Source organism: Palaemon carinicauda, chromosome 18 (assembly GCF_036898095.1).
Source record: "Palaemon carinicauda isolate YSFRI2023 chromosome 18, ASM3689809v2, whole genome shotgun sequence".
NCBI classification, from domain to species: Eukaryota; Metazoa; Arthropoda; class Malacostraca; order Decapoda; family Palaemonidae; genus Palaemon; species Palaemon carinicauda.
The window spans coordinates 14,064,230-14,079,987 of record NC_090742.1 but is presented as its reverse complement, the minus strand read 5'-3'; the positions used below and the strand labels follow the sequence as shown (position 1 = coordinate 14,079,987).

Below are 15,758 nucleotides of genomic sequence, written 5' to 3'. Positions count from 1 at the left end.
AGATTTTCAGAATCAACACACACTCTGTATGGTTCTCCTTCAAACGCCCAACAGTTTTAATAGAAGATGAAGAGTTGCGGGATAGTCTCTCACGATTTGTCGAGTCCACATCAGCGCTCTCAGACCCTTTTGCAACAGACATTATGTATCACCATAACTGCTGGAGAAAGTATGTAAGCCACCTGAAGTTTGAACAAAGCGAAGGAATGCATCTTCAGAACGTCTATGTCAGAGGCAAACAATTTGTTCTTTAGACACGTGAATACCGTCATCTTTGCTGAGAGTGAGATCCGTTCATTGCAGTCTCTTTTAGCAGACTACAAAAATATTGTCAGTGTCTATGGTTATCCAGTGGGTGAAGTTGTTCTACATCAAACATCTGATCCTAAATGAGTATGAGGACAAAATTGGTTTCCAAGAAGGAAATGCAAAGAACAAGAGTCCATGGATGTATGATACTGTGGGAGGGGGTGAGTATATTGAGGCTGCTATGTTGCCCCTTGGCATTCCTGTTGAGCAGCTCATTCAAAACCTAGCACCACGTCTGTCAAAGAAGATCAAAGACACATCTACTGTCCCATGGCCACCTTGCATTGACCATCTCTAAGAAGCTAAAGATGTATGTGAGCAACTACTGCAGTTGTTGACTGTTAAAACAACCGACAAGAAAAACTGTTGGTCTCAGTCCTGCCACACTCAACCTGGCCTCCATAATCACCTACCACGTCATTGAACAGTGCACCTCAACTGCAGTTAACCTTGGCCTCACTGTTCATGGTATGACAATGAGTAAACACCTGTTGGACACACTTCACAAGAGTGGTGTCTGCATCAGCTACTCAGATGCACTTCTCTATGACCACTGGGCACTTCTTAAGGATGTTGAGGTGTCAGGCACCTGCCCACTAGAGATCACAGATAGCAAACCGGCCATTGTCATTGCTGACAGCGACGATTTCAAGTTGGATACTATGACAGGCAGTGCAGCAGGCACTCACAGAACTAATGTCATGTCAGTGCTGCCAGAAAGCTACGAAAGGAAACCAGATGAAGTGCTTTTTGCCAGGCTTGCCAAGAAACATCTCTGAACAGCGGACAAGAAAATGAGGAGAGATCACACATGTTCAGTAATATAGATGCCACCCCTGGCAGTACCAGCGAGCAACCAATTCGTGCCTGGGTAAACCCACCAGTGAAGGCTGCAGTGAAGCAGAATGTTAAATGCGAGCGTCACAACAGGAAACATGTTGTGTCAACCAGCGAGGATGAAGAAGGATGAGCAAGCAGTTCAGGATCTACAGCACTGCATGAAAGAATTTAGCGCTGAACTATTTGATATCTCATCACCTTTACTGAGGTCACTGCAGTCTGGTCTGGTTGCTTCTCCACAGTTAGTACAAGACTTCAACACTGCTTTTCAAGATCAGGTTGAAACTCTCCTGAACGAGCGAGTATTCACAAAGACATAGCCTCTCACTGCAACCATCCACAAGAATAAAAAGCTTTGCCAGTGAACAGATTTGTGCACCAGCAGGTACGCCTATGAAAGTGGCTCGTATGGAGAGGTCCGGTCTGGCGGCCCTGGTGGACCTTGCAGAAGGATCAGGCATGCTCCCACTTGAGTCAGCCCTTGAGGGGATAGTGACTGAGGAGTGTTTGTCTCTGCTGTACAATGCAGACGGGTCAATGCGCAAAACAATGAAGAGCAAGCTCTTGGATCAGTTTAACCGTACCAGTTGTTCAAGAACCAGAAAATTACATCAGCATTGTCGACATGGGTATGATCTGGCGGCTAGCCACTCCCACACCCGAGGACCGTGAGGCAAAGACGTGAGATGGCTCAAAGTACTGCTGGAAGGTCTATCTAGTAAAGATCTGCAAGATCATTTTCTCATGCCATGCGAATGCAACCCCTTACATCATTCTTATCAATGACAAGTATGACCTACCTTTCAGCATCAAGGATGATGAGCACAATCGAAGGGTAGCAAAACATGCACATATTCCAAATGTTTTTCCAAAGCCCACAGACACATTCCCAGGAGCTGCTGAATTTAACCAACTGATGGTCAGATTAGGGAACGAGATCAGACTGCAAAAGCTCCTCTCGGGGAACAGCTGAAAGCACAAGCTTCCAGGATGTTTTGTGGAATAATCTACTGTGAGGGAGAGAGCAACCAATGTGAGCACTGGTATGGCAAATACAGACTTTATTTTCAGACATCCAGAGGTTGACACAATGATGTTCTATGCCAAGCTCAGGACGGGGAACTTTAATGGGGCAGTTTTACTTGACAGTGAAGATACAGATGTGTACGTTCAAGCAGCATATCTCTCACAGCAACTCCCTGGTGATCTACTTATCAAACGCAAGCATGTCTTTATCAACTGCCGTGACATTCTACCAGAAGAAGTCTCACAGATCATCATCCCTCTCCATGTGATCATATGTCAGGGTTCTATGCCATGGAAAGAAGGTGGTGATGGAGACGGTGATCTCTGATCCCGAGGCGAGAAAGCTCCTGGGACGAATTGGTGAAAGCATCAACTTGGAGTATAATATCAGATCTGATATGAAGGCCCTTGTACTGTCCTGTATCTATGGGGAAGTTGCAGATGCTACTTGCGGGCAAGCAAGGGCTTCCAAGTGGCAAAAGTGAAGAGGAGTACGATCCACCTCCCACCTGATGATGACTTCTTGAATCCTATGTTGAAAGGACAAACTATATCGCATATTGCCAACTACACTACAACTTGTATGACCATCCATCCCCTATTGGTCATGACTGGGAACTTGTTAATAGAAAATGCTGACCAGTGCGCTACACACAACCCCCCTTGCTCCAACAGCTCATGCTTTCCAACTCCTCAGAGGAAAGTGAATCTGACAGTGAGATGATTGAGTCTGGGGATTCAACAGATTGAGAAGTATAAAAGTCCCATGATTGACGTAGAACAATTGATTCAGTGGTTTACATTTGCTAATCAATATCAATTTATTGTTTGACATTTCCTTGTTTCGTGTTTCAACCATTAACCTTGGTTTTGTTGTCAAGTGATTTTTGTATCTTTACTTTTACTTCTATCATTAATAACATAATACATCACAAAAAAACGTACAACTTACAACTATAAAAGGTCTATAATGACCTGGCAAAATTGAACGTTTAGTGCTCAAAATCGGCGGTCATAGTGAATTTGAATATGAAAAACAGATCAAATCAATAAAATAACATCAGCAATGAATTTCCTATGCCCAAAAACCCCATAAAACAATTTGTACAGAACTCTAAGCTAAACCAAAAGCCATTTTTTAATTCAGGACTCTCAATAGTTTATGTCCACACTTTTGACAGGGGCATGGGGGCTAAATTTCTTTTTTATCCCTCCAAAAAGTCAAATCCAACGAGAAAAGTACATCCGCTCTCAGTGGTCATGTAACATATGAAAATGACCCAACTAGGATTGTTTTGTGAAATCTCGAATTCACGGCATCACACTGATTTAGCACCAAGTTGGCCCAATGTTTTGCTACCTGGTGCTTTAGAAACTCCACTTCCCTAGCTCCCGTCAGGGCAGTGACTTCTTGCTAGAGTCGGTTAGACTGTCCGTGTTGGCTAGAGGCCATTCGCATGGTAGCCATGACCATGACTTCCATACCAGATGCCTCTGCCACTGAGGGAAAAACTAGAACTACTGAAAGACATTCGGCCGAGCAACCTGGTTTTCAGGTTGCAACTGATGGGTCTAGTGCAGAGGTGGGCAAACTACGGCCCGAGGGCCGCATGCAGCCCTCCAATGGAATTCATGCGGCCCTCCAAATATTGGATATTAAATGTCCAAAAGGATTTTATAACCAGTATTTTAAAATTGGAATGTAAGTAATCGGAAATTTGTTCTCGCTTACTCTATTTCTTTCCCTGCCCTTTTGTTACGGACAAAAGGGCTATTCTCTTGCCTGACCTCTTCTTTATCTCTTTCTCTCTGCTTTTTTATCTGTCTCTCTATCTTGCATTTTTTCTCTATTTTATTTGCATCCTTTCTCACTCATTATTTTTTTTCAACCAGATGGAAATAGATTTTTTCATGATTTTAATTTTCTTATTCTATTTTATTTATTCATTTTTTAATCTATAATTGGCCATCATTGAATAAAGATGCAGTTCGGCATCTGGGATTGGCGTATGCGTGAGTGAAGCGTGTATCGGACACGTTTGCTACCAGTGGCCAGTGAGATTAAATCTCGATAGTGTACAAAACGTTTTGGTCACGTTGTAACTTTGTTACCACGCCAATGAGTTTATTGCCTTATATTCAATCATTTCAGTGTCCTGGCAGCTTCTAGAGAAAGAAGACGTTGGACATTTTATTTCAGCACAGCTTTTACTATCTTTCAAACTTTACCCAAAATGAGTGTTTCGAAGCCTTCTAAAAAACGAAAAATTGAAGACGAATGCAGAGTATTTAACAAAGAGTGGACTGAAAGGTATTTCTTTACTGACGTCGGAGTTAAAGCTGTATGTTTGATTTGTCATGATACAGTTGCTGTTTTCAAGGAATACAATTTGAAACGGCACTTTCAAACCAAGCACACCAACTTTGGAAGCAATTTATCAAAGCAAGAACTGCAAAAGAAGGCAACTGATCTGATGAAAAGTTTGAAGAAACAACAAAATGTGTTTGAAAAAACTTCATCTTTACAAAGGAATGCAACAAAGGCAAGTTTTGTATTGGCAAATAAAATTGCAAAACAAAATAAGTAGTTTGCAGAAGCAGAATTTATTAAAGATTGCATGGTTGATGCTGTCAGTGTTGTGTGTCCTGAAGTCATATCTAAAGTGGAAGCCATATCTCTGTCACGAAGAACTATTGTTCTTCGCATAGATGCAATTGCAATGAATATTCAAGATCAGGTGTTAACAGCCAGTGTTAGTTTTCAGTGGTTTTCTATTGCTTTAGATGAGAGTAATGACAATCAGGATACTGCCCAGGTACTCATTTATATCAGAGGAATTGACGAAAACTTCGAAATTACAGAGGAATTGTTATCTATGGAGTCTCTCAAAGACACTGTTACTGGAAAAGATTTATACAATAGTGTCATTAACAGTCTAATCAGGTCTAGATTAAGCCTGGATAAATTGGCAAGTATTACAACTGATGGTGCTCCTTCACTCATAGGTAAACACTGTGGCCTTGTGACCTTGATGAATGATAAAATCAAAGAAGATTTTCCATCGCACAGTGTGTTGTCTTTTCACTGCATCATACATCAAGAAAGCCTCTATAGATCATCTTTTAAACTCAAACACGTTATGGATCCAGTGGTGCGTGCAGTGAACTTAATAAGAGCACGGGGACTGAATCACAGGTAATTCCGAAGCTTCTTGGAAGACATCGAGGCTGATTTTACTGATGTGCTGTACCACAAATATCCGATGGTTAAGTATGGGGAAAGTATTGAAGAGGATGTGGGACGTTAAAGAAGAGGTTGTCTTGTTTTTTAATATGAAAGACATTTCTTGTGACTTTTCAAGGGAAATGGAGTGTGACGAATGGATTTGTGATTTTGCATTTGCTGTGGACATTATGCAAAAGCTGAATGAGTTAAACACAAAACTACAAGGCAAAGGTTTATTTGCACATGAATTGTATGTGGAAGTGAAAGCATTTCAATTGAAACTTCAACTTTTTTTCCAAGCAGCTTAAAGAGCAAAACTTTGTTCATTTTCCTCTGTTGAAAACACGAACTGTTACACAAGCACTATCAGACAAATACAGTTACCAGTTGACGGCTCTAAGAGATGAATTTATCAGAAGATTTGGCGATTTCAAGGCAATTGAAGGGCAGTTTGATTTGCTCAGCTCACCTTTTGCCTGTGACGTTGAAACAGCTGCTGAAGAACTGCAGGTAGAACTGATTGATTTGCAAGCCGACAACTCTTTAAAGAGGCTCTTTGAAAATAAACCATTGGTCGAGTTTTATGCATCTCTGCACTCAGAAAAGTTTATAAATCTGAAAAATTTTGCAAGAAAGATGTTTGAGATATTTGCATCAACTTACATATGTGAGCAGACTTTCAACTTACATATGTGAGCAGACTTTTTCTATATTGAAAGTTAACAAGTCAAAGAACAGGTCACTTCTCACAGACTCGAATCTTCAGTCAGTGTTAAGAATCAGTACAAGCAACTTGACACCTAATTTCAACAAACTGGTAAATGATTGCAGTCAATTGCATCATTCTCACTGAGTCATTTTGATACTTCTGTTGCTCAGTTGCTGAGCTACTTTGCTTGTCTAATAAATGTTTCATGTGAAGTTACTGCTTTAAAATATCAATACAAATATTTCTAATCTTTAGATTGAGTTACTTTGTTTTCAAGCAAATATGCTTCATGTGAAGTTTTTCCCTAAATATATAAAATATGTCTTTTTGGATTTAATTTATATGTTTACCTTGAACTTCTACTCCAAATTATTGATTAATAAAAATATATTATTTTTCTATTTCTTAAACAGTTACTTTGCTTTTTTTTTTTTTTTTCAATAAATTGTTTTTCTAAATAAATGCGTTTCATGGGAATCCTCTAGTCTACAGTAGGCCTACTTTAAAATGCTAATAAATTAAAAATTATTGCATTTTCAGTTTGAAAACAATATATTTTGGCTATTGTAGATATCAATTATACTGGAAAATATACTATGCGGCCCAGTAAAATTTTATTTTTTTAATGTGGCCCTTACACTGAAAAGTTTGCCCACCCCTGGTCTAGTGGAAGAGGGGAAGGGAGAGCCTCCTGCATCTGGTATTTTCTCCGCCTCGTAAAGGCTGCAGGAATTTAGCGAGAGGATCGCGCTTTCAAGGAGTCCTCCGTTCAGGAGACCTGAGACTCCCCACACATCTAAGGTTCCCTTAGTTGAGGCCAAACAAGGGGTCTCAAGTCTGAGTGTCGCACTGCTAAGGGCACAACAGAGAAAGTCAACGGTTGCCTTTTTGTCCTTCGGGGGGAAGACCAGGCTTCACCTAGGCAGTAGCAGTGTAGCACCTTTAGGAATGTCGAATCCTTATCTCCCTCTTTCGCATCTGGAAGACAACAATGCCTTCCTAGTGGGTATGAGAACACACTCAAGTTGAAATAAAACATCCCTCGAGAGGAAGACTCCTGTTTCCTCTGGAGGCCTCTCTACATGAGGAATGTCAGGAAAATGTTAAAAGTGAAAGGTCGTAGTTAAACCAGCTCCAGGATGACTCCAAGGGCAGTGAAAACTGCATCTCCAAGGACAACAACCTTAAAAGAGGTAAAGTAAAAGGTCAGTCCCATGAATGCCAGGCAGGGACGAAATTAAAAGGCTCTGACACACATGCACACAAACAGTACCAAGAAGCTGTTGGATGCAGGAAGCCTCTACAGGAACCCAGTGGAAGAACAGTCGTTACAATTGAGAAAGCACTGGAAAAAAAATAAAAGAAAATAAATTATGCCGAAAACTCAAGCCAGCAAGACCATCTGTTCTTATGGATGGCTAAAATCTGAGTGAGTGGTCAATGAGCTGGCAGGGGTTGGGGGGTCACCTCTCCACTACCGATAGATTGATTGTTTACACTTCATTATAATTTTGTCTGTTGTTTTCCAGCTTTGCTGTTATCTATTCTCCTAAGTAAAGGACAATGGTTTTTATTTGTGCAGGAACAAATTAAAGTTATACTCTTCATACTTACTTGAGCTTCTGTAGGAGTGTTTCAGATGTTGTTCTAACTTTAACCGAAAGAGAATGAATGGTAGATATAACAAGGTTATCTAATGCCTCCATTTTTGCTTTTGATCTTCCAGAAACTGCCCCACGTGTGCTGCCTAAGGGTGAACGTTTTCCTTCACTCCCAGATTCATCAAGTGAAGGCTGAAAGTTAGAAAATTTGAGATTAAAATATGGAGAATGGCTTCTATACAGTACTTGACTATAGAGTTCAAAATTTTCTGTAATTAGTAAATATTTATATATTTTAAGATTAAGATTTTTTTTAAAGCTAAGTCAAGTAACTACTGTATAATATATACCTTTCTAGAAGGTGATCCTCCTTGCCCTTCACCTTCATCGGAATGAGTGTATGAAGACCTACGAGCCCTTACTGATGCTATTGTTGCTTGACGTGCTGGCGAAGTGATATGTGGGGAAGCTAGCTGGTGAGGAGAAGTGGGGGATCTCCTCAAAGGAGAGCAATGAGGTACTAGTTGTGGCTATATAAAAAGAAAATGAGAAAAAATTTTATGCTCTACACTATACCATATAATCTAAGTGTTGCAGAGAGAGAAAGTTTACATTAGAATCACCAACATAAAAACAATGATGAACCATTTGCAGGAAACATTTTGGTTGAAAATTGTTACTAAATTATTCTATGATCACTTTCATCTTTCAAAGCCTTTAGGGAAATGATAATAAGACTGCTCATAATTAGGAAAAACCCACTACAGGGATTGTAAAACAAATAAGGATTAGGAGTGTACTTATTAAATTAAAGTTGGATTAAAATATCTAAACAATTTTCATATTAGCTAAGGGTAATAATCATGATCTCTTTTGAAATAGATAAGTCATTCTTAGCATTTTTAATGAACTTATCAGTGGGAAAAACATTTTTTTCAATCATTTCTATTGATTATTATCTGACACAAACATGTCACTTGAATTTCCAGCTTAAGATCACAAGTAAGGGAAAGGGAAAAACTAGAGACAATTTCTTTGACAAATTACATCTACAGGAATCAAGAAATGTGGTAAGATCTTGTGAAGTGATTTAATTTATTTGAAATGGCTGGTAAATTGGATAAATTCAAAGTTTTGTAAGCTGGAATTATTGATGTGAGGGACACAAAAATTAAAAAAAAAAATTCACTATGGTATATTTACTAGAACTCAAACATGACAATGAAGAAAGGAACCTCATACAAGTTTCATTGATTATTATTATCAACTATTCAAGCAATTCCACCTATATCCAGTATACACTGAATGTGCTCTGTTCTCCATATGACAAGTACAAAACAGTACTGAATATGCAAAAGGGAAGTAAATGGATTAAAAGAAGTGAATAAGAATTGAACCACACTTTACAATTTAGAATACAGTTTACCAAGTTGAGCTCTAAAACGTCACATTCCTTGACACAGTATAACCCATCAAGATAATGCTTTTTAGACTGTTTAATTGTTTGGTAGTACATTGAATACAAAACCTTCATAACAAATTGATATTGAACTTTTCAAGTGCTTATCAAAATGATTTTTTACAAAAAAAAAAAAAAAAAAAATCACTACGTACCTTCTAAATATTCTAATTTTAGAATTTATTCATTACAGATTAACTGCAAATAGAACTTGGCAGTCTCTTACCTCCTCTTCTAATGAGTATGGTCCATCATCTTCACTCGTATTAAGATGGTTGTTCTTTCGCGGCCATCGACCTGACATTCCCATACCCTCAGTCCCATGGAAGGAAGCAGATCGTAGCAGTGACCCAGGGGGACTGGCAATGAAAATTTATATCCCTTTAAATTACTGTACATAAGAAATAGAAGTGTAAAACACTAGTTGTTCCTAATGGATTATTGTAATGATTATTTACTTAAATGTTAAATTATTACTACTACTATATGTACCTGTATTTCTAATACACATTTAGCATATATGTTATTTTAGGAATATGTAATTGTAAGTATTAACGCTCACAGGAGAATAGGAAATATTATGCAGCATTAATATCCAGTTGTGTTGTGCGCTTATGATATTTTTGTATGGTAGCATTGCAATCTGTCTCTCACAAAGCTTGCCACTATTCACAGCTCCAGTGTATTTTCTTTATACATTACATTCATTTATTATTTGGCTTAAAAACTTACAAAAGTGTTTCAGCAAAAACTTTTAATGCTTATGATTAACTATAAAGAAGTTTTGGTCTCACAGATCAAAATAAATAAAATAAGAGAATTCAAGTTAGCAAAATTCTCCAGAGCAAAGATGCATAATAATATAAAAAATTAATATATTTCCATAGATCTTTTCTGACCAAATTTCTTTCTTTAAATACCATACAGTACTTTAATTGTTTATGTTTATATGTAATTCACTATCTAACATTGTTCTTTCCCTTCAATGAAGGTTATCTCATATGATCATAACAATAATAAAAAAGGTCTTTATCAAGATAATGTTCAGGAGCAGATTCAAGGCCTATGACTATGGTAGGAAAGGACCAAAAGTCTAAGATGAAATTTTTCCTGGGATGAAAGACGCCTTTCAGTAATGTGTACCCCACCTTGCATCTCAATAATTTAGTGAGAAACTTCATGTTTGAATGTGATTTTATGTCTATTCTCAACATAGGACAGCTTTATATGTAGAGTATAATTCTGAGGCATAGTGTGTCACAATAATATTTTTCATGTAATAAAAAAAAAGTGATTTTACTGCATACATGGTTCAACTTGTGAGGGTCCAGATGATATAAGTTTGGCTTATGTACTAAGCATTATGTCAATAAATATCATAGTGTTCAACGAGTGTCCTTTCTGGTAAAACCTCAAATAATTATTAAAATGTCTGGTTTACCATACATACCTGGGAGACCTTACTGTTGATGAATTATGACTGCTACTTTGAGAATTCTTCTCATTTTTCTTTTCAACTATCTTTTTCCTGCCCTCAGCTGCCGCTTTCATTGGATCATAATTTTTGCGCCGTTTCCAATTTTGGAAATCGACTTCTTTGGCAGAGAGAGTCGAGTTGGATCTTGGTGCCGCTCTTCTAAGACCATTTGATAACTCTTTTCTAACAGATGAATGAGAAGGTGATTTTGAGACAGTCTGTAAAGAACATAAAAGATGAAGAGATTTTAACTTGTGTATTATAGTGACTGCTGTACTTAAAGCTATTATTATTATTATTATAATTATTATTATTGTTATTACTTGCTAAGCTACAACCCTAGTTGGAAAAGCAAGATGCTATAAGCCCAAGGGCTCCAACAGGGAAAATAGCCCAGAGAAGAAAGGAAATAAAACTACAAGAGAAATAATTTACAATTAAATAAAATATTTTAAAAATAGTAACATTAGAATAATTCTTTCATATATAAACTATAAATATGTAAAATAACAAAAGGAATTAAGATCAAACATTACAGAGGGTGCTCCACATTTTTTTGCTTTATTTTTATTTACTGTGAATCATTTGCTTTCATTAGCCTTAATATTTGGAAAAGCTTTAATCATTGCTTTAGAACTTAACCATTCTTCCATTTATGTCCTTTTTAAGGAGTTGAATAAAATAAATCTTCAAATAACTTTTGTTTCATGGAAACAATGCAAAAGGGTTTTGACATAAAAATTCTGGTATAGTGGTCTACCTGATGTCAGTAAGATTTTAATCTCAGTAAATCAAGGACACTGTTTTCTCTTTTGCTGTAACTTGTTTCTCCCTGTGCTTCTTGAAACCCATCCTAGATGAAACTTTTCTACCTTCAAACCCTTAAGACATCCTGATTTGTTTCCAACCTTCAAACCCTTAACCCCTTAGCAAGTCAATTTTTTCAACCCTCCCAACTCTAAACTCCTGCTCAAATAAAATTAGCCGTGCAAAATAATTTCTATGTACCACAACTTTTTCAGCTTTCCAGATTAATTTTGTAACCGTCTAATACATTTTCCACCCGTTTATTTACACCTTGAGTGAACAATGACAAAATCTTAAAATATTTCTCATGTCACTCATCATGTTAACCGATATTTTTTCAAAAAATTCTAAAAACGATTTCTTATTTATAAAATTTTCCACGATGCAAATTCAGACTGTAGTTGACGGAATCTTTATATACTTTTTCTTGGTTCTAATTATTTTGCAAAACCATATCCCAACATCTTTCAAAATTTTGACATGCATAGAAATTAAACTTGAATAATTTCAATTTTCAATATAAAATAAAATAACTATTGAAAGTATAACTAATAAATAAAGGCCATGAAATTAAATGAACCTCTTCACAATGCTAAAACTTTTGCAATTTTTAAATTACTCTCAATAAATTTTCTTAAATTCTAGAGCAGGAAAAGGAAATACTGTGTACAGTATCATCAATGATTATAAATCTTCCTTAAAAACAAACAATATTAGTCGCACTTACGTTTGTAGACCCTGATCTCGCTAAACGTAAACTGAATCGACCACCGTCTCCCCTACTGAAGTCATTGGATCCACTCTTTGATGCACTAGTCTGAGACTGACCGTCTCCTCTTGGACTTTGGTGACTTTTACTTGAGGTTAAAGGTTTTCGGGAACCAGGAATATTCCCAACACTTGGTGACTGAGCAAGTTTCTTCTTTTCTACAGGAATGGATGATTTTGAAGGTGTAGATTCATCACAGCCTAAACGAGCTCTTCTCAAGCTGGAAAAGAACATAAGTTTATCAGTGTATTCATTAAGTGTGTATAACAATGGATTATAAACCATTAGAAACTCCCTTATCACTTTTCCCATGTCCTCTATTATAAATGGCAATCTTAGACTGATAGTACTGTAGTACATTGTAGTTGTAAAAGTAACTATAACAATTTTGGACCCATAATATCCTCAGGCACTAATAAGGTTGGGAAAATGAAACTTTTCAGGAAAAGCCACCCTTCAGCTGGGAAAAATGAATGAGAGGTAAGTTATTATATATTTTTACTTTCATGGTGCTCTTGACTTTTTTTCACTGATCAGCTTTACAAGGAGAGGCTAAAAAGATAATTCAATGTAACTTGGTAGGCAACCCATATGGTGGCTGATAAATAAGGTAAAGTAATTCTATAGGAGTATAAGTAATGCAAAGTGTTTGGGTCTTCTGGCTTAGTAACCATTACAAAATTCATTAGTATTTTGGGACAATGAATACCATTAGGTTTTAAGATTGAGACGGCAGACCTTGGTGTCGAAACCTAAAGTAAAAAAACAAAAAACAGCAAGCAAACCAAAAAAACTAACTTCAATCATGATAACGAGAACAGTATTTGTATGTTCCTTGTTTCTTGGTGTACAAAGTGCATATTTAAAATATATTAATATTTGAAAAGGCCTCAAAATCTATATTAACATTAGCTTGTAGTTTATATAGAAAACTAATAACATAACTATTTAAGCAAAGCTGTCATTGAAAAGGACAAAGTAACTAATTAAATACATGAAAATCATAAAAGTACAAAGTAACTAATTAAATACAGGAAAATTATATTCTTGGGAAAAGCAAAAGCATGGAAGCCAAACAAATTCTACGAGCTGGATTTCAGAAGCCAGACAATTACAGACATTAGGTACTTTTTTTTTTATTTTTAAATAAAAGCCCAACACGGTTGAACCACCAAGTTACATTTCAGTAAGGCAAAAAGCCTGTATAATGGATTAAGATTTAACTGCTTCCTCCCAGGGCATTCACAGATTGTCAATAATTAAAAACAAAAATGGTCTTTGTAAAGGGACAATATTAACTAAAAATTTTATCAAAAGCTTAAAAAATAATAATCATGCATATGACATTTTAAAAGAATTTTCATAAATGTCAAATAAAGGGAGAGGGAGAACTTGTAGCTAATGAAGTTCTTTATGACAACCACAAATTACTGTACTGCACTGAATTCTAACAACTACTCAAACCACTCATTTAGTATGAATATTAAATAAAGCATTATGATAGATGGTATACAGTACTGTAAAATTTCTCATTATACATGAAAAGTATGAATTAAAAATTGTACTGTACTTTCAGCACATTATTCCAAGTACAAGTTAATATAAAATAAAAGTTAATATAAAACAAAACAAAAAGATATTACTTTACTCAAGCTGATCCTGTGTTTTTGTTTCCCCACAACAGAAAAACAAATAATTTCAAAATCAAACTTATGACTTGACAGTAATATTTACTTAAATCTACGTAATTATATTCTAATTCATTACCACAGCTAAAGTAAGCACACAATACTCTACCTAAATGCTCTATTAAACTTGAGAGGGGGATTGTTATCAGTGGTCTTGCGACTATCTTTAAGCGGTTCACTAGCTTCACTACTGCTATCTGATTGCAAACATTGTTCTCCTTCTCTTGAGCCTGAATATATATCATACCCGCTATCAGATACTATAGATCGCTCTCTCTTGAAATGACTGCCGAGTTTAAGTCTGCTATCAAGACCAAGGGGATCAGTCTTCCTCGGACTTGCTGAAACAGGGGGAGTTCTTGAAGTACTATCAATACCACTGAGCTTGAGCTTTGTTTTCTGTTGTGAGCTGAAAGTCTTCATGAGCCTGTCGTCATCGTCGTTAATGGGATAAGACGTGCTGGTGTCCAAATCCGAGTCACCTCCCGAGTCGTGTGATTCAAATGATGAGCCTCTTAATCCCGTTTTCATATCCATACGAGCCTGCAGAGAGGTGACAAGTTGCTCAGTGTCTCGAAGGAGGGATTGTGTATCCCGGCTGTAGTCACTTTGTTGCCCCATAGAAGGGGACTCATAAAGGTCCCTCAGCAACTGAGAGGTAAAAGTAGATTAGTATGTACAATAAATCTTACATTTTACAGAAAGAGGTAATTTCACAATAACTTTATTTTGGATTATGTCAAATATTTAAATCCAACAATAATTTATAGATATTAGAAGTCTTGATAAAAAAATACTCTCTATACTGTAATGAGATAAACTATTCAATAAAATTTAAAGCATTGTTATTGGATAAAATGAATTGCACAATGATATCTCTTTACACTACAGTATATTTCTTGGCACTAGAGTTAATACATGTACTATTGGTACACTATATTGTACATTGATAAAGTAATACTTTTAAATATGCATTCAGAAATACAATACCAGACGTTACACTTACGTAATCTCAGTAAGTTGAAAAAAATTAAAAGAGGAATGAATGATTTTCATTCCTGACTAATGTTAAAGTATTCTTTTTAATGTCGGATAAGCAAAGATTCTACCAGATTTTATGATTCATACATAAACCATTGCCTTATAAATCCTTATGCTTTAGTTCAAAAGACATTACGGCCAATTCTTACAGAAGGGATAATAATCTGATCAATAGTATTTCTAAGTTATTCTAATCAATAAAAACATATCTGTTACATCTTGTTTATCAGATGGTTTTAAATACCTGTATATGAAAAATTAAAAGTTTAAAAAAATTTTCACTAGTTTATATCACATAAATCACTGCTAAATGTTATCATAAATTACCTAAACTAAGCAAACTGATGACGTGAATATATTTTGTCGAGTTGAATTTCTCTAATAAAAAGCTGCTGGTGTGATTTTTGAAGTGTAGATAGCTTAACAATGGTCTACTAACCTCCCAAGGAAAATAGGGAAAGGTCAAAATTAATAGACAAATACTGTACTTATGTGGAGGAAAAATAAAGCAAAAGGGGTAGAAATTTTATAAGGTACAAAAATAAATGGAGGGACAATGTAGAGATCCTGATTTACCCATATTCACTCATCTAGGGAAGAGAGATGCATTACAGTAACGATACAGATTGTAAGAACCAACTACTCCATCAGAATTTAACAAGGGAAAAGTAGCATTTCAAAGAGTAATGGGAAATACCCTTGCCAAAGAAGTAACAGAAAGAAGACTGTCCTTCTAATGGCCCAATTACTATCTTCATCATACCATAATAAAGTTAGAATAAAGTTATCTACAGTGTGAAACCCCT

At 36.2% G+C, this 15,758-nt stretch overlaps 1 protein-coding gene across 6 annotated transcripts in view; it reads right to left on the bottom strand.

The window, feature by feature from the left end:
- Positions 1-15,758, bottom strand: part of LOC137657616 (nucleolar protein dao-5-like) — a 143,001-nt gene that overhangs the window by 13,223 nt on the left and 114,020 nt on the right. For 4 of the 6 annotated variants that reach the window (XM_068391976.1, XM_068391975.1, XM_068391979.1 and 1 more), the window contains 6 exons: positions 14,021-14,562; positions 12,182-12,443; positions 10,621-10,865; positions 9,397-9,529; positions 8,062-8,241; positions 7,725-7,903 (listed from right to left, as the gene is read on the bottom strand). In XM_068391976.1, the coding sequence (XP_068248077.1) occupies positions 7,725-7,903; positions 8,062-8,241; positions 9,397-9,529; positions 10,621-10,865; positions 12,182-12,443; positions 14,021-14,562 (1,541 nt within the window). The remainder of the gene's footprint in view (positions 1-7,724; positions 7,904-8,061; positions 8,242-9,396; positions 9,530-10,620; positions 10,866-12,181; positions 12,444-14,020; positions 14,563-15,758) is intronic. The other 2 variants (XM_068391978.1, XM_068391981.1) reach the window with 2 other exon arrangements.